At 49.6% G+C, this 24,216-nt stretch overlaps 3 protein-coding genes and 1 long non-coding RNA gene across 7 annotated transcripts; 1 reads left to right on the top strand and 3 right to left on the bottom strand.

The window, feature by feature from the left end:
- On the bottom strand, positions 1 to 3,308 carry LOC308605462 (metallothionein-1C-like; the record flags this gene model as incomplete). Of its 2 annotated transcripts, XM_081215501.1 has the most annotated exons (4): positions 1 to 221; positions 928 to 993; positions 1,605 to 1,711; positions 2,008 to 2,036. In XM_081215501.1, the coding sequence occupies 4 exons, from the start codon at positions 2,034 to 2,036 to the stop codon at positions 130 to 132; spliced, it is 294 nt and encodes a 97-aa protein (XP_081071627.1). In that variant the 3' UTR covers positions 1 to 129. The 2 variants fall into 2 exon arrangements, 1 of the variants encoding a protein (XP_081071627.1); XR_014013691.1 differs by lacking the exons at positions 1 to 221; positions 928 to 993; positions 2,008 to 2,036 and adding an exon at positions 2,090 to 3,308 and having other exon boundaries at positions 1,631 to 1,711.
- LOC308605463 lies at positions 1,799 to 23,958 on the top strand. 3 transcript variants are annotated; one of them, XR_014013692.1, is made up of 5 exons: positions 1,799 to 1,995; positions 10,268 to 10,409; positions 11,939 to 12,005; positions 13,772 to 13,891; positions 18,864 to 23,958. It is a non-coding gene; the product is annotated as an uncharacterized lncRNA (long non-coding RNA). The 3 variants fall into 3 exon arrangements; XR_014013693.1 differs by having other exon boundaries at positions 18,571 to 23,958; XR_014013694.1 differs by lacking the exon at positions 1,799 to 1,995 and adding an exon at positions 9,561 to 9,889 and having other exon boundaries at positions 18,571 to 23,958.
- LOC308605455 (metallothionein-2) lies at positions 6,514 to 7,451 on the bottom strand. The gene is made up of 3 exons (XM_081215495.1): positions 7,296 to 7,451; positions 6,936 to 7,001; positions 6,514 to 6,720 (listed from the first exon to the last, which is right to left on the bottom strand). Exons 1-3 carry the CDS (start codon positions 7,321 to 7,323, stop codon positions 6,629 to 6,631), a joined length of 186 nt encoding a protein of 61 aa, XP_081071621.1. The 5' UTR covers positions 7,324 to 7,451; the 3' UTR covers positions 6,514 to 6,628.
- On the bottom strand, positions 13,887 to 16,074 carry LOC308605454 (metallothionein-3). Its single transcript, XM_081215494.1, has 3 exons — positions 15,726 to 16,074; positions 15,485 to 15,550; positions 13,887 to 14,623 (listed from the first exon to the last, which is right to left on the bottom strand). Exons 1-3 carry the CDS (start codon positions 15,754 to 15,756, stop codon positions 14,520 to 14,522), a joined length of 201 nt encoding a protein of 66 aa, XP_081071620.1. The 5' UTR covers positions 15,757 to 16,074; the 3' UTR covers positions 13,887 to 14,519.
- Positions 23,959 to 24,216: the final 258 nt, after the last annotated feature.

Genomic DNA, 24,216 nt, shown 5'->3' with positions numbered 1-24,216 from the left:
AACTTTTATTACAACTCACATATTTCATAGAAAAAGGAATGTAGCGTCAGGTCCGCTTGTATGAAAAACGGTAAAATGCAGGTTTGTCCTGGTTGCCCTGTTGACACCTGGGGCAGGCTCTCCGCGACATCAGGCACAGCAGCTGCACTTGTCCGAGGCCCCTTTGCAGACGCAGCCCTGGGCACACTTGGCGCAGCCCACGGGGCAGCAGGAGCAGCAGCCTGGGGAGGCAAGGGCAGCGTGCAGTCGGACCACGCGTTGTCCGCAACCACCCTTCCCAACACCAGGCCTGGCCCAGCCGCCCTCAGGCCCAGACCCTGAGTTTACGACGGTGTCCTCTGTCCTGAGAGAATTGCTCTCAGGCACTAGGTTCAGGTTGCCTGCCCCATCTGTGCCCAGGACAGGGCACAGCGCCTTGGAGAGACACTGAGCAGGGCCTCTGGGGACAAGACAAAGCCAGCCCCCAGCACCACCAGTGATGTGAGCCAAGTCCTCAGGATCAAAGTGGAGGCAAACCCCTCACAGAGCAGCTCCCGCTCGGGCTAGGGAGGCTCTGGTTTGCTTCGACAGGAAGGGGCTGCACCAGGTCCGAGAAGCCACACAGGGTCACTCGTTCATGTCCCTACAGTGCTTCAGTCCCTGGGAGGATTCAGAAGCGTGACTCAGGAGGGAGGAGGACTAGTTCTAGTGACAGGTCTGAGGTTGTTGGTTTGGTGACCCGTCTGGGCCTCAGTCTCCCTGTTCTCTAGTGCGCGCCTGGGTCTCGGTCATGTCGAAGGTGATTCCAGCTCTGATTGGGAATCCCTTCCTGGTGAGGGGGGTGCCGGGAAGTTTGGTCTCTCTCCTGCTCCTGCCTGCTGAGCTCTGGGCTCCCTCCTCGCACTCAGCCCAGACCCCGCATTGCCAGAGAAGGCCCCGCACACTCACTCTTCTTGCAGGAGGTGCATCTGCAGGCCTTGCAGGTGCAGGAGCCAGCGCAGCTGCAGGAGCCGCCTGCCAGAAAGGGAAAGGTCAGCAGTGAGCAGGGCGGGGGATGCAGGGGGTACAGCAGATGGTCAGCAATCCCTCCCTGCCACCTCTTCCTGGGTGCAGGGCCCAGTGCTAGGGACTCCTGTCCAGCATAGAACAGACAGAAGTCTCACCCCTCCTTCTCTGCCCTTCTATACAAAGGGCCGTGTACTGCCTTGTATTTACCCCACAGGTATGGTCCCAGGCTCCAGAGCCCATTCAGGATGCCTGGGTCTGGTGGCCAGGACCTTTTGTCTGAGCCCAGAAGAGGCCATGTCCCCTCGCACCCGGCACAGGGAATGCAGAGGCCTGGACAGAGCACTGCGGCCGACCCAGAAGCCCCCTGAGACCTGGATGATGTGGCGCAGAACAGCCTTGAGCCTCAGGCCTCTCGCCTCTGAAATGGAAGCCCCAGTTGGATGGAAACCCTCTAATGGGGTATGAAGGCGCTTGTCCAGGGAGAAAGCACGTGCCGGGTTAACTACAGAAGCCCACTTCAGCTCAAGCTCAAAATATTCCTCCCTCCTCCAAACACAGGGATGCTTCTTGGTATTGGGGAAGGGGCATCCAAAGTTCCAGAGCCAGGGGTTCCTCACCAGTGGAGCAGGAGCAGTTGGGGTCCATTTGGAGGCGAGGTGAGGCCGGGGGTCCAAAGCAAGTGGCGAAGAAGAGGGTCTTGGGCCGGTTGGGGGCGTGTTGGAACCTAGGAGCCGGTGGGTTCAGTTTATACCCAGAGGAGGCGGCCCGGGCGCAGAGGCCCCGCCCCCGCCTTGCACGCGGCGCGGGGATCTGCGCCTGTGCAGCCGGCAGCGCCCGTTCGGGCTGTGCGCAGCTGGCCGGGCCGAGCGCAGGGTTCCGTGAGCAAGGATTGGGTCGGTGTGCAGCGCTGCGGCCGCCCCTTTGGCGCTAGAACTCGCGGAGCTACGGTGTGCCGGGCGGCTCTCGGTGTCCCAGCTTCCCTGCCCGCCCCTTCCCAATTTTCCCAAGGTAGGCAGTCACCTTTGTTCCGGAGTCTTCCAGGAACCCATTCCCCCGCCGCGGCCCCCTTCCCCCTCCCTCCCCCCCCCCCGCCTGTGCTCACGTCCCTGGCTTGAAGGGGGCGGTGGAAAGAGCCGAAGGAGTTGTGTGCAGCGTCCCAGCGCGGATGTGACGTTTGCCTCCCAGTACTTTTCCTTTCCCTGTGCCCAGAGGGACTTAGGCCCTATTTTTCTGTCTCAGTTTCAAGGCGGACGCTGGCCTCTGTCTGCTTCATCCTTCCTCCGCTCTCTTAAGTTTGAAGGGATTTATGGGCACATATGTCTGGATCCTTTGCACAAAACTCTCCAGAGACTCTCCACAGCCTAGCCAGCCCACCTCACTCCAGGGAAGTTGTTCAGAAAGTGGGATGCCTCCAGGGGAGGGATCATTTTAGGTGATAGGCAGATCTAGCATGTGCATATCAAGAAAAATAATTGTTTCCCTTTCATTATTACTGACCATTAGACAGCATTGTGTGTGTGTCCCACCTGGTTAATCGTTTTTTATCTTTCAACCCTCACAATGACTCAAAAAGAGGAATACTGTTATTTATGAGCCCATTTGGCTGGTGGGAAAGGTAAGTCACAAGGATGTTAAATAACTTGCCCAGGGTCACAGAGCTGGGAAGTAGTGCCACTGGATCTGAATCCAGTCAGCTTCCCAAGGGAAGAAGATCAAAGATAAAGTTTTCCTTTGGCCCAAAGTTTTCCTTTGATGTATCTTCAACATCAGTGTACTGTTTGAAATCTTTTAAACAGAGATAAGCCTCAAGCTTATCATCTCTCCAGGCCCATGTCATGATTTTGTTTTCAAGGACCTAGATTGCCTTTTCTTTCTGCAAGACATCATACTGGTCCAGTACACTGATGATATTATGCTGCTCGGAGCTAGTTGTAAGAAGTAGCAACTACTCTAGACTTATTGGTTAAGACTCTGCAATGGCTGTAAAAAAGCCTATGGAATAGAGAAGATCCCTTAGGGCATCTCTTAGTACTACCCTGCCCTGTGATTAAAGTCAGTGAAAAACTACTATAACAACCCAATCAAGGCAGGACTGATAAAGGCTCAGACCCTTCAAAAATGAAGGTTTGGGTCACCCCAGCATCGTAAAGAACCATGACCAACTGAGGTGCATGCAGGGAGCAAAGGGAATACAGAATAGGTCGTGTAAGAAGATGTATATAAATGTCAGCTATAACCACATGACCAGTTCCAGAAACAGAAATGACAACTATAATTGTTAGGAGTACTTCATTACTTTGATATAAATATGTTTATATATATACGGCAAATATCTTTGTTTTCTTCCCTCTTTTATCCCCTTCTCATATAACATAGAATGTATTGACTTTACATTGTAGTATTTACGTATTGTTAACATCACAGTATTTGTTACGTGATATCAAGTACAAAAGTGACCATCACCCAAGTACTTTGTGTCCTCCTTTGGGGACAGTGTTATACATTTTCAGTTGTAGGTAGGATAGTTGTGTCATATTAGGCAGAAGTATGACCTTGTTATTGTCTTTGTTGGGAGATTAAGTACGGTTTACGAAGTTGTGTGGGTGCTAGTTTGATAAGTGGTGGTCTATAACGGTTAGTTTTATGTACCAACGTGTTTTAGGCTGTCATGCCCAATCCTTGATCACACACTAGCCTGATGTTGCTGTGAAGGTATTTTTCAGATGTGATTAACATTTAAATCAGTAGACTTTGAGAAAAACAGATTACCCTTCATAATGTGGAAGGCCTCATCCAGTCAGTGAAGGCCTTAGAGAAAAACTGAGGTCTCTTGAAGAGGAGGGAATTGGGCCTCCAGACGGCCTTTAGACTCAAGATTGCAACCAACATCAACTCCTACTGGAATTTCCAGGCTGCTGGCTAGCCCTATAAATTTCAGTCGTGCCAGCTTCCACAGTTCCATGAGCCAATTTCTTAAAATAAATCTCTCACTCTCTCTTTATCTATCTCTCTATCTACCTACCTACCTACATCCTGCTGGTTCTGTTTCTCTGGAGAATGCGAATACAAATATATTTTAAAACGTATAAATCATTAAAGGAAAAATGTTAAGTAAAATACTGGTGCAAGTGGTAGCAAAGGGCACAGACTGTTGTGCTCAAGTTCATAAATCCCCAGTGCTGATCAGTTGATGAGGACAACACAGGACACACAGCTGGGCACACCACCACTGCTTCTGTGTCTAGAGGTAAATAAATACCCCCTATGTTAATAATAATAATAATAATAATAATAATAATAATAATAATAAATGGCTAACATTGTAGACCACTCACCCCGTGCCAAGCACCATACTAAGTTCTTTACATGTACTAGTTCTTTAATCTTCTGAATCATATGCTTTTATTTTGCCCCTTTAAAAGTGGAGGAGACTGAGCCACAGAGAGATTATGTCCTGTGGCTATAAGTGACGCAGGTGAGATTGGCACTCATGCAGGCTGACTGCAGCATCATGCCCTCACCCACGATCTTACACCAGGACTTCATATGACAGATGAAGATGTTGAAAGCTGGCACAGAGGCAGCAATGGGAAGAGCACTGAGCAGGCAGTCTGTATAGTTCTGTGACCTCTCTGGAATTCAGTTTCGCATGTGTCAAGCCAGGAGCACAATCTGTCCATTTCGAAAGGTCCTTCTAACTCTGAATAGTGAGAGGCAGGATTTAGCATTCAGTGACATCATTATCTGCCAGCTGTGGCCAGGGGGTGAGGTCAGCTGTAGTGTAGGTTCAGACCTCTGACCTCTGAGCTGTGTGACCTTGGGCAGGTTGCTTACCCTCTCTGGAATCAGCACAATCATTCCAGCCCCTGCACATTCATTCTGTCACTGGTTCCTGTGCAGATCAAATGACATGAAGCATGGGAATGGCTTCTGAGTCTGTCCAAATGCTGTGGCAGCATCTTGTCCTGGGGGTCTCTTTGGAGGTCATCCATACTCCCTTTGGCACCGGATCAGCAAATTTCCAATCCCACCCTTAACCTCCAACCCAGAATAATGCTTCTAAACCAATGAGCTTTTCCCCAAGAGCTTGTTGGGAGCTAAAAGGATTCTCTCTTCTTGAATGTCAGTGTGGACATAATGATCATAATGGCCACTGCTTATTAAGCCAGGACACTATCATTTAATCCCCACATAGAGATATAATCTCTTTTTCACAAATGGGAAAATAGAGACTCAGATGTTGAGTAACATGCCCAGGCCATACCACCTGTGGCGAAACAGGCTGTGAACTGAGACGCCCATGCCCTCAGCACAGGCTGGTTTCTGAAATCCCCTCTTCACACAGGGCAACTGTGGGCAAGCATGGTCTTGACTCTTGGGCCACGTGACTTGTCTTTCTCTTTTATTTTACATCAAATAGCCATTCCCTCCACAAATAGCCAGGGGGACTAATTGCTGGCATTAATTACAAGTCACAGGGCACCTCACTCCTGCCTAATAAACACCACCACACCCTCAAAACTGCAGAATCTGCCGTCACCCAGCATGGGCGGACATGAAATAGTCCATCTGGAACTAATTCTCAGGCACATGCCCTCTTCATGGGAAATGACTGTGTAATTCCCCCCACACCCCTAGTTATTTTGCTGCTTTCAAGTAGCCAAGGGCTGGATTTTGGAAGGACAGATTGCAACGGTGCTCAATGGACACCTTCGATGAACATGTGTGCGACGTTTTTAAATCTCTGATTTTGTTTGTTTTTCATATATTGATTGAAATTACACGTGTGGAATATAAAAACGTGGGCTTTGTATTGTTCTGTGGCATTTTTATAGTTTTGTTTTTGTTTTTTTACCAAGGTTTAGGTCTGCAGTGGATGGGAAATGAAGTCTGTTCCTTCACCACAGGGATTTTTTAAAAAATTATTATTATTATTATTTTTTTTTTTTTTTTGCGGTACGCGGGCCTCCCACCGCTGCGGCCTCTCCCATTGCGGAGCACAGGCTCCAGACGCGCAGGCCCAGCGGCCATGGCCCACGGGCCCAGCCGCTCCACGGCATGTGGGATCCTCCGGGACCGGGACACGAACCCGCGTCCCCTGCATCAGCAGGACTCCCAACCACTGCGCCACCAGGGAAGTCCTACAGGGATTTTTTAGACGCCCCATTTAGATTCAAGCAGGTGAGGGAGTTTTCCACCCCTTTAGTCACTTTCAAGACTAAAATCCAGCGAGGAACTGAAGTTGAACAGGGAAACCATGGAGAATGAGAATTCTGGATTGAGAAGTTTCTGTGCCACCAACCCTTGACTTGAAAACAGAGGGCACCCTGTATGTGCCCAGTGTCCTTATAGCATCTGGCCTGAGGCTCTCCCATTTTACAAAAGTTGAAGCCCAGTGGGGTAATGTGGCTTGAACAAGGCACTGGGTTTGTTAAGGGCTAACATTTTGGTCCAGAAACCAAGTCTCTGTACTTCTAGTCCAGTCCCTCACCCCAGCTCTGGTCAAGTCAAGGAAAACAGCCAGAATAAAGCCAACCACTTTTATTAAATCATTTTTGTATTTTATAGGACAAAAAAAAAAAGAGGAATGTAGGTTTGTCCTGGTTGCTCTATTTACACCCGGGGCAGGCTCTCCGTGACATCAGGCACAGCAGCTGCACTTGTCTGAGGCCCCTTTGCAGATGCAGCCCTGGGCACACTTGGCGCAGCCCGGAGGGCAGCAGGAGCAGCAGCCTGGGGAAGGGAAGGAGGCGGCAGAGATGAGCGCTTGGAACAAAGGATTAATAAGGCTTCCCATCCTCTCCAGTGGAGGCGCCACCGTCCCTAGGGAAGGGGCACCTACTGCCCTATTTAAATTCCCTCCGTGGTGTAGAGGGCTGGGGGCGTGGGGGCGGGCCTGGCGGGGGGGTGGGCGCGTTAGGGGTAGATGTAGAGAAAATTCCACTTACTCTTCTTGCAGGAGGTGCATTTGCACTCTTTGCATTTGCAGGAGCCGGCACACGGGCAGGATCCACCTGCAAAGAGAACGGCCGATATAAAAACGGTTCCCGGAGACTCGAACGCGGGCATGAGTGTAGGAGCCTGAGTTTGAGTCCCAGTTCCACAACCAACTTGTGGGAACCTGGGCAAGCCACGAACTCTGATCTCCTTATCGGTCAAACGGGATCTCCTAGTTTAACTTAGAATAGAGACGGGTACACCAAAACGCTTTCGAAAGGGGCAATTTGTGCCCGGAAAGTGAGTGATGAGTCAGAAATTGCTTCTCTAGTTCTACAGTTGACACCCAACCCCGAATCAGATCTCCTTACCCGCGGTGCAGGAGCAGTTGGGATCCATGGCGAGAGGAAGCGGAGGCTGGGGTCCGGAGGCTGCGGCACGAAAGGATAGCAAGGATGTCGAGGGGGCGTGCTGGAGCGGAGGGCGCCGTGGCCTGCCTTTATAGCGGGAAGGAGCCGGGGCGAGTGCAAAAGCCCTCCGGGGCGGGCGCTGCCTGCACACGCCCCGCGCTGAGTCACTGGCGGCCCGCGCGGCGCCCCGAGCGAGCTGTGCACACGGGCCACCGGGCACCAGTTCTCAGTAGCCGCCCTACATGCGCCTCGGCGAAGGAGGGCCGGGTGCAGAGCGCGGACCCCGCGTGCAGGGCTGTCCCGGGCTGTGCGCGGAGCACCCTGACCCCTGCCCTTCGCTGTGTGCGCAGTTCCCGCCACCGCCTTCCCCCTCCCCCAGCACGCCCCACCCCAACCCTCCCCACCGCGTCCGTCCGGTGCCCTGTGCTTGAACCTGAGTAGTTAAGAGAGTGGGTCTTGCGGACCCTGCTCGGGGGGGAAAAGCGGTGGGAAGTCAGGACAGATTTTAAAAAAAAAAAAAAACCTCTTTGCACCCGTCAAGGCTTAAAAATTGTGTAGCATCATATTAAAGCCGTGGGCTGGTTATTGATGACATACTGTATATCGAGTGCTTTAGCATGTGATAGGGAAGGTGTAAGCGTGTCATGTGCGAGCTCTCATTTAATCCTCTAACAACCCTGTGAGGTAAGGACTAGTCATCATTCCCATTTTAGAGTATGGAGGCCCAGAGAAGTTAAGTAACTTGCCCAAGGTCGCAGAGCTAGTGAGTGGCAGAGCCTGGTTCAAATCAGTGGGCCCAGCAGATGCTGAAGTCCCTCTAAGGGTAGACAACACCAACAGGGGAGAATAAGGATCAAGAAGCCACAAGCCTTGTACTCAGGAAACTCATAGTCATTGGGGCAGCCTCATGGGTGTGTGGGGAAAAGTAATACCAGGGTCATGGCTAGGATGGAGGCAGGGGGAACAGAGGGGAGACCCAGTCCAGCCTGGGAGGAGGTGGGCCAGTCAGGTGGGCCATTGCCTTGGGCCTGAGGGTGAGAAAGTCTTCGCCAGGCAGGGGAAGAGGAAGGAGTTGTATTCCAGCCCATGGAAGAAGCAGCCGGATGGAAAGTTGGCATTCCCATGGAACATTTGGAAGGGAAAACCTCACAAGAACTTTCTTCCCCAGTGGATGCAGAGGGGAAGAGTGGAAGTGCGGTCCAAATTCCTTTCTGGGGAGGTACATCCTGCTTCCCTGCTGGAACATGTCTGGCTGCTGTGAAATGGATCTTAGATCATTATCCTGGGATTGCCCAGAGTGTGTCTTCAGAAGAGCAGGTTACTGGAAGGTTGGTGGCAGGCTTAGGGAATGCTGGTTGCTGCAGTGGGGAGTTTAGTGAGGAGGTGGGCGGAGGACAGGACGTCCTCACAGCATTTACTGTAAAGTCCTGTGGAAATGTCTTCACAGCTCAGCTCAGACGTCACTTTCACCTGGGAGCCCGTCCTGACCCCTGTGCTAGGTCAGGATGCCTGTGGAATGTGCTGGTAAACAGCTTGTCCTTTTCCTTCCTGGCACTTCCCATGTCTGATAGGAAAGTGTGTGATTCTGGAATCTTTGTCCCTCCACACCTACCTGCCACTGAAAACACCAAGAGCACTCACTGCCCCTGAAATGTGCTTCCAGCCCTCGGCCCAGGGCCAAGTTTACAGTTGGCGTTTAATAAATATTTGTCAAATCAATTAATAGGGGTAAATCCCCTGATGTGTCCTCCCTTCCCAGCCCTGCCCCCCAGCATTAGGACCGATTACAAAATGAAAGTAAAAAACTTGTTTTTCACCGCTCTGGGACCTGTGTGTTCACTCAGAAACTCCAAGCAGGGCAGGAGAGTTGAACTGTCAGAAGGACTAAATTCTAATGGTCACTCTGCCACTCACTTGCTGAGTGACCTTGGGGCTGTTATGGGCCAGGACTCCCCTGAGCATCAGTTTACTCACTTGTCAAATGATCAGATTGTACTAGAATTTGAGGGTCACATGCAAACATGCTCTGATTTTAGAGCCAAGGTCTCAGAAATCTCGCTGTGTCTGGCAGCCCTGTGGACCGAGAGCATGGAAGGGCTGCTCTTTGGATGGTGGGCAGATTTTGCTGTTGTTGTTGTTACATATGCACCCACATTACATGCAAAATTCCTGGTTTCTTATAAATCAGATGGTCACTTGTCCACTCAGGGAAAACAATCCAACTCAATGAGGAGAAAATAACGCTTGTTTTTGCCCTGTAAAGTATTGAATCAAGCCCTGGTTTTGGGCCATCTGTGTTGGCAGTAAAATTTGTTTTCAGGTCTAAGCTGTCTCCCTTAAGTCATTTTGACTCTGAGAGGAGAGGGATGACCAATCAGCAAAGGTGCAGGACAGCCCAGGCCCAGTTTTGCTCATCTCTGTACCCCTGTAAGCCTTGTGGGACAGAGGTGGAGAGGGAGGACTTTCTAATGCCTGCAGTCCACATGTGGTAGTAAGTGAGGAAAATGAAGCCAAGCAGCATAAGATGAGGAAAAACACCCCTCTGCAAACTTGGTGTGAGTTATCAGTATGAGGCAATGATGTGGCCCTAGTCTGCATTAATAGAAGTATGCCATCCAGAATGAGGGAGGTGATTTTTCATCTCTTTTTAACTGCTAATGTGGATATTTTTAGTTCTGCTGCTGAATCATCCATTCATCCTTACCCTGTGACAATACCCCTAGGTTTCCTTTGTAGAATCACCCTTCCCTACTCCTAGTCCACGTGGACTAAGATGATGGATGGAGTAGGCCCCATTCGTGGGCTCCCAGGAAATTCCATCTTCCTGGACATAGTGACTGGCTCTGATTGAGTCACCTAGCCATGAACCAGAGAGAATCAATGGAACTCCTCCTGGAAATGCTAGGAGAATGACAGATACCCTTTCCATCTAGACTTCAACCTGAAAGCGTGTGAAGCTGAGTTTCTAGAGCCTTTGTCTGCATAAGAAAGAGCCTGAGAATAAATTTATCGTAAAGGAAATGGAGCCTGACAATATCATTGGAGCACCTGGATCCAGCCAAGCCTGAAGCCACTGTGAGTCCAAAATTTCCTTTTTTGTTTAAATCATTCTGGATAGATTCTTAACTGGCACAGTTGGGCAGACCACCCTGAGGGCTGTGTTCATTATTGGGCTTCAACAGTCCAGAAGACAGTTGATCACAATAGTCCTAAGACTCAAAACCCCATCCTGTGAGCAACAACTGAGAGCGGTGGGCAGGTTCAATCTGCAAGAAAACAGTTACCTTCGGATATGTGGACAGTGGTTGCTCCTGTAGCGGTGCAACAAATCACCCAAAACTGCAGTTTAAACGACAACCAGTTTATTGTCGCTCCTGGTTTTGTGGGTCAGGAATTTGAGAAGCGCTCATTTGGGTGATTCTTCTGTTTCATGTATCACTGTCTGAGGTCATTTGGTGTCATTCAGTTGGTGGATGGGCTGGTCTGGAAGATCTAAGACAGCTTCGCTCACGTGTCTGGCACTCTAGCAGGCGTGGCTGGAGGGCTGAGCTCAGCTGGAACTAAAGACCAGAGCTCCCTCCTGTGGCCTCTTCAGCATGGTGGCCTCAGGGCAATTAGATTCCTTACATTTGACTCAGGGCGTCAAGGGTGAGACTCCCAAGAGACAGGAGTGGTAGCTGTGTCTCTTAAGCCCTGGGCCCTGAAACTAGCACAGGTCACTTTCACCACTTTTGATTGGTCAAGAAGCCACAGAGCCTGCCCAGATTCGAGGGGAAGGGATGAAAACACCAGGTCTTGATGGAAGGAGTCAACATGTTTGCAATCATCTCTCATCTGCCATAGTAGTCATGGGGCATAATATTGAGCACGTACTATGCATCAGGACTTTCTGAGTTTATTTCACTTAGACCTCGGCAGAGTCCTACAAGGCAGATGCTGTTAGTATCTCCGTTTTACAGATGAGGCACTGAAGAGTTACATGGCCTGTTCAGGGTCACACAGCTGTAAGTGGCAGTGTGGGGATTTGAACCCAGGACTTTCTGATGCCACACCTACATGTTGATGCCATGCTGAAAAAAAGAGAATAGACTTGTGCTCTGTGGTCCCAAGGGCAGTACCAGGAATAAAGATTCTGCTCTGGGTGGGAAAGGCCTTTCTTGCAATTAGAGCTGGTGACGACTGGAAGGGACCGCCTTGGGAGATAGTTTCCTGTCACCATGGCAATAGGAACAGAGGCTGGTGGATTCTGGCATTAGATGGTGGGATAGAAAAAATAGATATATTTATTGTGAGAAGATCATCAACATCGTGGAGGTGATGAACTAGCCTACCTCTGCAAGATCTCCTTCCAAATCACCGACACCCTGAGCACCTCTGTCACTACCATCATGCACACGCTCATCAGAGACACCCTTGCCCATATATATATATATACACACACATATACACATATATAAATTTCCCTTTTAATGTGATTAGCATTATACTATACATACACCTTGGGGTTTTTTCCCCACTGAATGGTAAGATGTGGTGGTCTTTCCACTGCAGATGTGTTTTTATCAGATGTTCATTATGACCATTTTTATACTTCACTCCTGAAGGATATTTAGCTTGTTTTGAGACTTCTGCTGATACCAACGATGGGACAGTGAACTTCCTGGGTTGAAGGTATGTACGTTTTAAATTTGAGTAACTACTGTTAAAATACCCTCCAAATTTCTCTTCAAGACCCTGCTTTCAGTTCTTTTGGGTATATACCCAGAAGTGGAATTGCTGGATCATAAGGTAATTCTATTTTTAATTTTTGGAGGAACCACCATTTTACATTTCCTCCAATAGTGCACAAAGGTTCCAATTTCTCCACATCCTTGCCAACACTTATTTTGCTTTTTTGTTATCTTTGTCTTCCTGATACTGGTCATCTGCTACGGTCTGAATATTTGTGTCCTTTGGGGCCTTTGAGAGGTGCTTAGGTCATGAGGGTAGAGCTCTCATGAATGGGATTAGTGCTTTTATAAAAGAAACCCCACAGAGCCCCTAGTCCTTTCCACCATATGAGGATGCAATGAGAAGTCTCTGACCCAGAAAAGGGGCTTCACCCAACCATGCTGGCACCCTAAACTCAGACTTCTAGTCTCTCAAACTGTGAGAAATAAATTTCTGTTGTTTATAAGCTGCCCAATCTGTGGTATTTTGTTACAGCAGCCCAAAGGGACAGACACTATCCTAATGGGTGTGAGGTAATTTAGCTTTGATGCTTTTTGTAACACAAGGCAAGCCAGAAACAAGCAGAGAAGACAAGCGTGGTTAGGTTTAAGAGCCTAGACTTTAGTCAGACAGCCTGGGTTCAAATCCTGGCTCTACCACATTCTAGCTTTGTCGCCTGTTAAGCACAAGACAGCAGGCTCAAAATGGAGTTGCTTATGCTAAGCCCCATGTCACCAGGGACTTCGGCTCTCCCAGAAATCTTCAACCAAGCAGGAATCACCTGATCAGCACTAGTTAGGTAATCTGCCTGAGAGGCCTCTGCCATCCCCTGAAGGAAAGTAACTGCAATAACCAACCTGCTTTTTTGCCTGTTATGACTTCCTTGTTCCCTTCTAGCTAAAGTCTTTCGTTTTGTGCAGCTCCTCTGAGCTCCTTTCTATCTGCTACACTGGATGCTGCCCGATTTGAATAGATATTTGCTCAAATCAACTCTTAAAAATTTTAATATGCCTCAGTTTATCTTTCAGTAGACTGCATGCAGATTACCCTAAGCCCTATTGCCCCATCTGTAAAATTGGTTTAATAATCATACCATTCTTCTAGAGTTGTAAGGATCAAGTAAGATAATGTACTTAAGAGAACTTTGTATGAGATAATCTCACAGTTATCAATCTTTTTGGTGTCTTAGTTAAAAGAGGCATCTCCACCCCAAAGTAATAAGCATTCTCCTATTTTCCTCTTCCAAATTCTTTTACAGCTTTGATTTTGCTCCTGGGTGTTTAAGTCAATTGGAAATTATTTTTTATCTGATATGCAAAGGGATAGCCCATTGTTTCAGCACTTTTCACTAACTAGTGTATCCTTTCACTGCTGATTTCATGTCTCTTACTTGCAGCTGCACTGAGGTCTATTTTTGAACTATCCTCTCTGTCCAACTGTTCTATTCCTGAGCCGACACCACTTCCTAGAGCTTTAGAACAAGTACTGGTATGTGGTTAGAACAAGCCTTTTTTGTTGTTCCTTTCCAAAACTGGCTTGGCTTTTCTGGCACTCTGTTTTTTGAAACTCAGCCTGTTAGGCTAAACAACAAAATCCTGGTGGGCTTTTGAAGGGACCGTCCTGATAAAATAACTTGGAGGAAAACTGACATGTTAGCAGCACTGTGTTCTCCTAACTGGGAAACTTTTCTCTGCCAGAATTCTACTTTTCTTTTCCATTCAACCCAGGTAGATCTGCGTGTTCCCTTTTATCAAGGACTGCACCACAACTACCGTGGATTAAAGCACTCATTACCCTACTTCCCCTTGAAGAAGGAAGGAGCTGGACACAAACTACCAAATGAGAAGGTTTGAAAAGGAGCCGAACGATCTGTTTGGGGAGACAGGCTGCTCAGGGCGGTGACCTTGGAAACGAAGCTGATGGTTTCCCAAGACAGGCCCCAGGCCTCCTGGCCTCTCCTCTAATGACCCTGAAAACAGGCAGCTTTGCAGGAGCAGCTAGAAAATTCCAGAAACCGCAGGCCTTTGGGGCTGGGGGCTGGTTTTAACTTCCCCCAACCCCATTGTACAGATGCAGAGAGTGAGGCTCAGAGGCAGGAGAAAGAGACCAGACCCATATGGGTCTGGTCTCTTTCCCCAGAGTTAAGCTTGACTTGGCAAGAGGGTCAAGTGCCATATGAAGGTGCGGGAGGATGTCCTCAGCGCCCAAAGTTCCATCCGAGTTCCAGAAAGACCAGTGGCCAATCTCAGGATTTTATATTCCAACTGAGCCGTCCCCTCAGATGAGGCTCCTTCTATCCTCCATGTCCTTCCCCTTTAAGAAGAGACCAGTCCTTGGTTTATGCCATTCATAGGATTTATTGTCACTTGCCAGTGGCTCGCAGGGGAAGGGGACACACTGCCGAGCCTCACCACGGGGACAGGTGGCGCTGGGCCACCCAGCAATATTTACACACGTTTTGCACGGGGCACGTCCTCACTGGCAGCAGCTGCACTTCTCAGCTTCGGCGCCCTCTCCGCCTTTACACACACAATCCTTGGCACATTTCTCACACTCTGCGGGGCAGCAGGAGCAGCAGCCTGCAGATAAAATAGGGGCACCCAGTCTGATGGCCTCTCCTCCCCCATCTGTCCCCATCAAGAGGGAGGGGGAAAAGGAGGGATGCCGGAGGTCACTGCCCCCTTCCTAGTCTCACACCTGGGTTGACTCAGCATCTCTGTTGTGTCAGCTACGCTCTGGGCTACCCTGGGAGAGGGTTACCTAGTAACTAGCCCACAGCCCCTTCTGTGAGCACAGGACTCCCGGGGATGGGGGGATTAGGCCCACGCTGGGGAGTTGTAGGCCTGGAGGAGAAAACATCCAGGGTAAATGGACTTGAAGGATAAAGCTGCAGGAGCAGAGATGGTACAGGTGTAGGGAGTCCAGGAGATTCATGGCGGGGGGATGGGGCGGGGTGCTCCACGCCTAGTCTAACACGCAAAGAAGAAGGGTGCCTTCCCCCCACCTCCTTCTCCCCCTGCGTGTTCAGCTGCTTTGGGGAGATTCAGGGGAGGTAAAATCGAGGGGATCCACAAAGGCCCGAGATGGCCCAAGGGACCCCAACTCCAGAGCTAACCCCCAGCCTCACTAATGGCTCCCCAGGCACTGGAGGTTTTGAGGGGAGGAATTGGACCAGGATAGCAGTTCTCAATCCCAACTGCCCATTAGAATCTTCCGGGAATTTACAAAAACATCTTGCCACCGTAGGGCCTAAGGTAACAATCACTGAGGGAGGGGCCGCCCCTGCAACTGAGTCTTAAGGCCTCCCGGGTGGTTCTGTTACAGTAAGAGTCAAAGCAATGTAACAGGGGGCCTAGGGGTCGCTCTGTATTGCATGGACAGGCCTTGTGCTCCGGGGAGCACACCGGGGAGGGGAAGGGCAGAGGGGTCCCCACACTCACTCTTCTTGCAGGAGGTGCATTTGCATCCCTCACACTTGCAGGAGTCAGCGCAGGTGCAGGAGCCGCCTAGAGAGGGAGGTGCCACAGGAAGGGTTAAAGTGGTAAAACTTGGGGTGGGGCCAGGCCCCTTGGGGGAAATAAGGCTCCCTTTCCCCAAATGTCCTTGAGCAAAAGCATAGGGCATGGGGTTCTTTGCAAGTAAAGGGGCGCGCTGTGCCGCAGGATGGGGGCGGGGGCTCACCAGTAGGGCAGGGGCAGGTCTCAGGATCCATGTCGAGAGGAGCTGCCGCCGGAGGAGGTGAGTTGGCTTCCCGGGCAATTGGACGCACTAGCGGCAGCAGGTGGCGAGGATTTTATAGCCCCAGGCGGGTGCGCGTAGGCACAGCGCTCCAGGCGCGCGCGCCTCCTCTCCGTCTGGAAGCACCAGCCTGGGCGGAAGCGCGCACTGCGGCAGCCGTTCCCCCTCCCCCGCCGTGTGCACGTTCGGGCGCTGCCCCCACCCCCCCCCACCCCCGCTGCCTCGCTCACAGCCGGGTGCGCGCAGCCACCCACTTCCCACCGTGTGCAGGGGGGGACACTGCCCCGCCCGCCTGCCCGCCCCTGTGTACCGCCGCAGCTGCCTACCCGCAGACAGTGCACACTTCCCGCCTCTGAAAGCAGAGGGAGAGAAAAAGGCTTTGTTACTCCCCAGCCCTTCCCTGCCTCTTATCCGTTCCACCCCCCTTATTCCTTATTCTATGATTCCTCATCCAAGTGGGCTGCTGAGCCAGCGTGCTGCTTTAGGACTCCGTTCCCTGTGTGTCTCATGGGGAGAGAACACCACCAGAAGGGCCCTCGCAAACTGGCTTCGGGAGAGACCTGCTCTGGGAGGCCTAGAGGGCAGGTCTGGGGTGACTAGTGGGAGTTTGGGGACGGAGGAAGGGTAGCGGTGCTAGGTGGCTGCATCTCAGCTTCAGAGGGAAGCGGATCTCCTTTCATCTGTTCCTTCTGCTGGGTTTCTGACTCCCTTGTACTTGTGGTAGGCTGAAAAACGGCCCCTCAAGAGCTATCCATGTCAAATCCTGGAATCTGTGACTATTACCTTATTTGGAAAAGGGGACTGGCAGATGTAATTAAATTAAGGATCTTAAGGTGAGATCATCCTGGATTATCCAGATAGGCCCTAAATCCAGTGATGAGCATCCTTAGAAGATCCACAGAGAATAGAAGAGGAAGAGGCGACATGACCACAGAGGCAGAGATTGAAGTGATGTGGCCGGCAGCCACAGAAGCCGGACACAGAACAGTTCATGTCCTTTGCTAATAAGTCTGTGTCCTCACTCAGCAAATCAAGACACTTAGTCCCTAGGAAACAGAGGAACAAAGGACAGCATTAGACAACTGGTCAAGGGTTAAAGAAGCAGGAGAAAGGATTGCTAATGGCATTTCAGACAGGGCAGTCACGTGGCGACCCCCATGGGGAAGCCTCACTTTTCCTGCTTGTAGTGCAAGCACCTTTCACATGGTTATATTGGGCTTCACAGGGGCAAGGCTCATCTAGAGACAGTGAAAAAAAAAATTATCCCAGGACTCCTGCAATAAAATATTTGAAAGGTGAAGGTGGGAGAAGTTAGCATCTGGCATTTGGTTGGAACACCTATTTCCTTGCCAAGAATGGAACTTCCTCCACAAGCCCTCCCAAAGGGATCTTATCACCTTCTCACACCCAATTTCCACTTTTTTAAAAGAGATACCGAGATAGGCTGGGACCTGGGACTCTCTACCAGGGTGCTTGCACTTGAACCTGGACAAACATCTCTTCATTTACAAAGAAACTATAAGAGGGACTTCCCTGGCTGTCCAGTGGTTAAGACTCTGTGCTTCCAGTGCAGGAGGCACAGGATCGATCCCTGGTCGGGGAACTAAGATCCCACATGCCGCACAGCGTGGCCAAAAAATTAAAAAAACAAAACAAAACTGTGAGACGAAAAATAACCACGCGTACGCAGTCGGGGCAATTATGAACAGCAGGATACTTTAAAAGGGCCACAGACCAACTGCCATTTCTGAAATGCCAAGAGTAAAATCAGGGTACTGCGCATGATCTCTGCACACAGCACCACCGTGGGAGTGGGCAGACCACCTAAGCCACCCCTCCGGCCCAACCCACCAAACGGCCCCTACCCTCACCCCATTTAAGGAATGAGCCCACCCTCCTTGGAGAGCGAGCAAGGTCACCTGTTTCTCGTTCTCACTCCCTTGCGCTGCAGCACGAGCCCCAGTAAAAGCTTGCCTGAATTTCTCATCTGGCCTCATCAATTTCTCTTGATTAAAGAGTCAATACCTGTGTAGGATTTGCAGCCCTCCCTCTTTGGAGGTGGTCCCAAGGCTGCTTCCCAAGGAAGGCAGGTCTGGTGAGTCCCCAGGCTTTGGTTCCGCTGAGCGGGGGAGACAAGAGACTCGCTAGGCGAGAGTGGACCTTGCTCCGAATCTCCCCCATGCAAAGCCGAGCCTCTTCTAAATCTGAGCTGGACAAAGCAGTTTAAAATGTTGGTTGGAAACTCCCCACCCCCAAAATACTAGCTTCCAAGTGGCCTCCAATAAGGGGTTGAGCTAGCTTTCTCCAGGCTTTTGCAAGTTTGCTACGTGTTGCCCCACAGGTCTTAAGTTTCAGTAAAGTTGAAGGAAGGGAAAAAGGGAAGAAAGAGGAGTCCAAAGAGGAGGCAATATAATCTTACATCCCAAGGTATTTAACGTGAAGCCCGGGTTGGTTCTCAACAGTGGCTTCATGCAATTTCAGATCACAGAGCCCACCATCTCTAGCACTACTGTTTATTTCTTGTTTGTTTGTTTTTGTTTTGCTTGAGGGCACTCCAGCCTCAGACTTGTCTGGCCTAGGCCCTAGCCTTGACCCCACTCAAGGCCTCACTATCTCGGGCTTTCAGTGCCAGGTGAGATGTGTATCCCAACACAGTCAGCCAAAGCTGCCTCCCCGCCGCCATTTCCCCTCGGGCCTCAGATTTCCTCGGGATTTAGGCTTGAGCTGGGAGAACAATCTCCGCCCCCCACCCACCGTGATGGGTAATTTTATGTGTCAACCTGACCAGGCTCAGGGATGCCCAGATAGCTGATTAAATATTACTTCTGAGCACGTCTGTGAGGATATTTCCAAAAGAGAGAAGCATTTGAATCAGAAGACTGAGTAAAGAAGATCACCCTTACCATTGTGGGTGGACATCATCCAATCTACTGAGGGTGCAAGTAGAACAAAAAGGCAGAGGAAGGGTGAATTCGCTCTCTGCCTGAGCTGAGACATCCACCTTCTCCTGCCCTCGGACTCCTGGCTTTCCGGCCTTTGGACTTGGACTGGGATTTACACCATCGGCTCCTCCGTTCCCAGGCTTCCAGACTCGGATTGAATTGCACCACCGGTTTTCCTGGGTCTCCAGCTTGCAGGTGACAGATCGTGGGACTTCTCAGCCTCCATAATGATGTAAGTCAATTCCTCACATCTCTCTCTCTCTCTGTGTATATGTGTATCTCCCACTGTTCTGTTTCTCTATATCACCCCACACCTAAGGGTGGCCAGGATATTGAGAGATTTGAAAACAACATCCTTCGGAAACACCCTCCCCCCAATTCTTCACGTGGCCAGGCCCCTCATCCTTCAGTTCTCAGCTTCTGTGACCTCCGAAGGGCATTTCATGTAGATGTGTCACTCCAGAGGGCTCCCCATCACCCCCACCTTTATTTCCCTCTGACCCCTTGTTAATTCTCACAATGTGAACTTATTCTATGCTCCTTCTGCCACTGATGCTCCTTCCCCAGATATCCACATGGCTCATTCCCTTCTTTCTTTGTTCTAAACTGTTGCTCCAATCTTGCTGTCTCCATGAATCCCACCGTGATCACCCTGTTTAAAATTGCAACACATACCTCACGCCCACAGGACGCCTGATCCCCATACTTCACTCTATCTTTTCTTTTTTCACAGCATTTAACACCTTCTAATGAAGGCAATTACCCATTTGTAACGCTTATGTGCTGTCGCCCCCTGCTAGAATTTAAGCACCGTGATCCAATAAGGAATCATTTCCTTTGTTCACTGACATATGAAGTGCCTGGAACAGTGCCTGTACATGGGAGACATTCAGGAGATATTTATTGAATGAATGAATGAATGAATGGCTCTGAAGTCAAGTTGTTGCCTTGGTTACCGACCGGGATTCTTGGCCTCCTTAATCAATAGAAATTGATAAGAGACCAGACAAGAAATTCAGGCAAGGCTTTTATTTTTATTTTTATTTTTTAATATTTATTGACTTGGTTGCACCGGGTCTTAGTTGCGGCTCGAGAGCTCTCCTTACTTGTGGCATGAGAACTCATAGTTGCAGCATGCATGTGGGATCTAGTTCCCTGATGTGGGATCTAGTTCCCTGACCAGAGATGGAACCTGTGCCCTCTGCATTGGGGGCACGGAGTCTTATCCGCTGCGCCACCAGAGAAGTCCCCAGGCAAGACTTTATTGGGGCTCCTGCTGCAGCAGGAGGCGGGTTCCCTAGCTCGCTCCCTGAAGGGGGGTGAGCTGGTTCCTTATATGGGGTGAGGGTACGGGTGGGTCCGGGGGTCAGCCCAAGGGGTGGCTTAGGTGGTATGCCCACCCCTTTGCTGGTGCTGTGTGGGTTTTTGGTCTTCTTGTATCTTGTTCATAATTTGCCCCAACTGTACATGCACGCAGTTATTTTTAGTCCCCTATAGTTTCTTTGTATTTTGTTGCTCAAGGAGAGGTTTGTTCAGGTGCAAGCACTGCAGCAAAGGGTCCCAGGTTCCAGCCTGTCTCACGTTCACAGTCTGACTCTGCCACTTACTAGTAATGTGACAAGTTACTAGCAAGTTGCTAACATTTCCGTGGAGGGTAAAATGGGAACAGGTTTGTCAAGGGCTTAAATCGGATGGCACTCGGAAAGCTCTCAGAGCACGGCCCTAACCATGTTGGCTCTTACCAACCATGCAACTAAGTCTGAGACTCAGGAGGTCAGGGGAGGACTGTGCAGGAGCCTGGGATCCCCACAGCTCCTACCTGACACCCAGCTTCAGTGTTAGCCTCGGTTCTGTGCTTCTTAAATTGCAGCTGCCTCTGATTAACATGGGTTCCAGGTGTTGGCTTGGACCAGCTGAGTCACAAACATCAATCTTCACCCTGGGCCCTGCACCCAATCCCAGTGCTTCCTGGGAGAAGGCAGCTCATGGAGATGCCTATCTTTTTAATTAGATTGGGGCCAGGAGGCAGGATCAGGTAGGTTGAGGGGTGGAGATCATTCAGGGTCACACCAACTAATGGATGGAAAATCCCCAGGTGATCTCAGAAAAAAGCAAGGAGTCCAGCAAGTCCCACCCCTGGCTGAAACTGGTTCAGTGCAGGATTAAGACTGTTGGTGTTGCTCTTAAAAAGACTTTCCCAATTTATTATCCTGGGACTGAAAATTGGGCAATAGTTTAGAAGCCTGGGAAAACAGTAGTATACCAAATGAGTTTGCAAACTTGCTTATCTGCAAGTAAAGTAATTTCTTGGAGAGATCTGGAGACTTATTAGTAGAATGATTGTTGAATGAGCAATGTTATTCACAGGAGCAGCTGAAGCAGGGGAAGAGGCACTGGTCTAAGAGCCCCATGGTTCCTAGTTCCAGCTCTTCCAATAACTAGCTTTCCGAACTCACAAAAGTGTCTCTTCAGTTTTCACATAGGTTGACCAGATGACTACTAGTGGCTAATATGGATAACGTCCACCACTTGCTGGGTGCTTACTATGCATATTGAGGCACCATATTGAGCACCATGTGGAGCTAAACACTCCACATATTATATCACTGACTCTTTCCAATAACTGTATGGTAGGCATTGTTAAACCATTTTGTAGATGAGGAAACTGAGGCTGGGGAGAGTAGGTGATTTGCCCTGGAGGCAGAGCCAGGACTTGAATCTAAGCACAATGCTATTCAGCTTGCCCTGATATCTTTAATTCAATTTGCCATGAGTTCCAGTTTTTAAGCGCCTATTATGTGCCAGGCTTGTGAATAGCCAACTATGTTTTTGTTTGTTTGTTTGTTTGTTTTGCCAACTACGTTTTGAAATCCCAAGTAAACTTTGTGGAATTGCAGAATCTTCAGGTCTGCAACAAAGAAAGTCATCCTGCCTCTTTACCCACAAGGCAGGTCTGAGGCCCCTGATAATGCCCCATATAGGCCCTCCATGATGTGCAGTGCCCTGAGTGAACCCAGCCTGTCCAACGATACAAGTGGTTTTCCACACCTGAGAGTGGCAGGAGGCCATCAAGGCCCTGACTTAGACCTCCCAGTGGAGATGGACTCTCCACTCTAAGCCAACCCTAGCCTGGACCAGGTTCCACCCCTACAATGTCAGGGGCCCAGTTCTCATCTCCAGGGGACCACATCTCTGAGCCTGGGGCAGTCGTGAGCTGCAATAACTAGGTTCTGGGGACCCAATTCTAGCCTTTTGTGACATTAGCTTCCCAACTGCCAGCAGATTATTGATGCACCTGGGGTCTTACCTTTGATTTGGCAAAGTGCCCTTCCCCTCCCTGTCTTATCCTTGCCCCACTCACCTCAGGGTTTGAGTAGTGGTTGAGACTCCTCCCAATAACCCATGCCATGGGTACCATCTGCCTTATTTTAACAGATGAGGAGACCCAGTGACAGCAAGCGTCTTTTCCAAAGTCACACAGCAAGGATGTAGTGAAGCCAGAACTTGAACCCCATTTCTTGACTCGAAGTCTAATTCCAGTGGTCCAGCTTCCCAAAGTGAGATGAATTTATTAAACAACCTGGACACACATAAACACAAGGTTATTCCCCTTTCAGTTCTCCATCAGTCTTCCTAATTACCTCAAGGAGACGCAATTTGGTGCTAGGATGTCTTCAGTGCTCGTCCCACACTTGCCCTGTTCCTCTTTTTAACAGAGAGAGAGGGTAAGGAGTCAGGGAAGGGATGCGGAGGGAGCCTCAGCCTGCTACAGAACCTGGCTAGAAATGGTATAACTTTGCTTCATTTCTTCTCTGTCTCCATGGTTACCCTCTGTTTATGGCACATGATGCAATTTCTCCTCTATAATAGTGATACAAGATTTCCTTTCCAGATGAATTTCAGTATAATAATAGACCAGGTGATATGTGATGACTAAAATAGTGCAGGTGGTTCTGAAAGGACTGCAGTTGGGGAAATACTGCCTTACACCAGGCTGACCCCCCGAGTGCTCAAAGCCAACCCGGCTGCTGGTTCTGTCTCCTCTCCCCTCCTGCGTCCTCCCTAGCTGAGCATGGGCACCTTTGTGTGGGGTTGAAACGCCACAAGGAAAGTCTGCGCTTCTCTTTGGCTGTTGATGGGATGGGGGTGTTGGAGGAAGGAGGTGAGGAAGGGCTGTCTCCACGCTTTCAGGTTTCATAAGGTGGCCAGGAGGACCCCAGCATATGTGCCAATATCTTGGTGCTCAGTGTGTACGCCTGGCTCTACGGATTGAAACTCGGAGTGTTCGCTAGAGGCTGAACCTCCTCAGTAGAGTAGGGACAGAGGGGGCCTGCCATCCCCTCTCGGTGGGGGGCCTGGGCGAGTAGTTATTAAACCCTGAGAGAGTTAGAGGCTCAGCCTGAGCTGATTTTGAGGCTTGGTGGGTTGGGATTCAAGGGCCACCCTGTCACAGAAGTTCTTGTTCGGGGCTCCTCTGTGGCTCAGAGGGAGGGCGCTATGATGGGGGAAGGGTCCCCTTTAGCTGGGGCTCCTGAACTGCAGGGGCCGCTCTTGGGTGTCTGCTGGGCTCCCGCAGCAGAAGCACAAGGGGGTTTCTGCACTGCCCACAAAACCCAGACCACCCTGACACCACTTCCCGAATCTTCGAACTGCAGTGAGTGAAGACTGCAGTTCTTAAGAGCGACTGGCTTTGGTGTCAGACAGACCTGAGTTTCAATCTCCCTAGTTCCCCTCAGCTATTCAATGGGGATAATAACACTCCTTACCTCTTGGGTTATGGTGAGCATTAAATGACATATTTTAAAACATTTTATTAAAGTACAGTTGATTTGCAATGTTGTTTTAATTTCTGCTGTACAGCAAAGTGACTCTGTTATACATATATATATTCTTTTTCATATTCTTTTCCCTTATGATTTATCACAGCATACTGAATATTGTTCCCTGTGCTGTACAGTTAGACCTTGTGGTTTGTCCATCCTGTATGTAATAGTTTGCCTCTGCTAATCTCAAACTCCCAATCCTTCTCTCCCTTACCCTCCTTCACCCTTGGCAACCACAAGTCCGTTCCCTATATCTGTTTTTGTTTCGTAGATATGTTCATTTGTGTTGTATTTTAGATTTTAGATTCAACATATAAGTGATATGGTATTTGTATTTCTCTTTCTGACTTTGCTTATTATGATAATCTCTAGGTCCATACATGTTGCTGCAAATGGCATTATTTCATTCTTTTTCATGGCTGAGTAATATCCCATTGTATGTGTGTATGTGTATATATATATATATATATATATATATATATATATATATATACCACATCTGTTTTATCCATTTATCTGTTGATGGACATTTAGAATGATTCCATGTCTTGGCTACTGTAAATAGTGCTGCTATGAACATAGGTGTGCATATATCTTTTTGAATTATGGTTTTGTCTGGGTATATGCCCAGGAGTGGGGTTGCTGGATCATATGGCAACTCTGTTTCTA

Source organism: Mesoplodon bidens (assembly GCF_964165515.1).
Source record: "Mesoplodon bidens genome assembly, chromosome: 18".
Lineage (NCBI taxonomy): Eukaryota > Metazoa > Chordata > Mammalia > Artiodactyla > Ziphiidae > Mesoplodon > Mesoplodon bidens.
The sequence above is the reverse complement of the archived record's forward strand: the minus strand, read 5'-3'. Positions and strand labels throughout refer to the sequence as shown.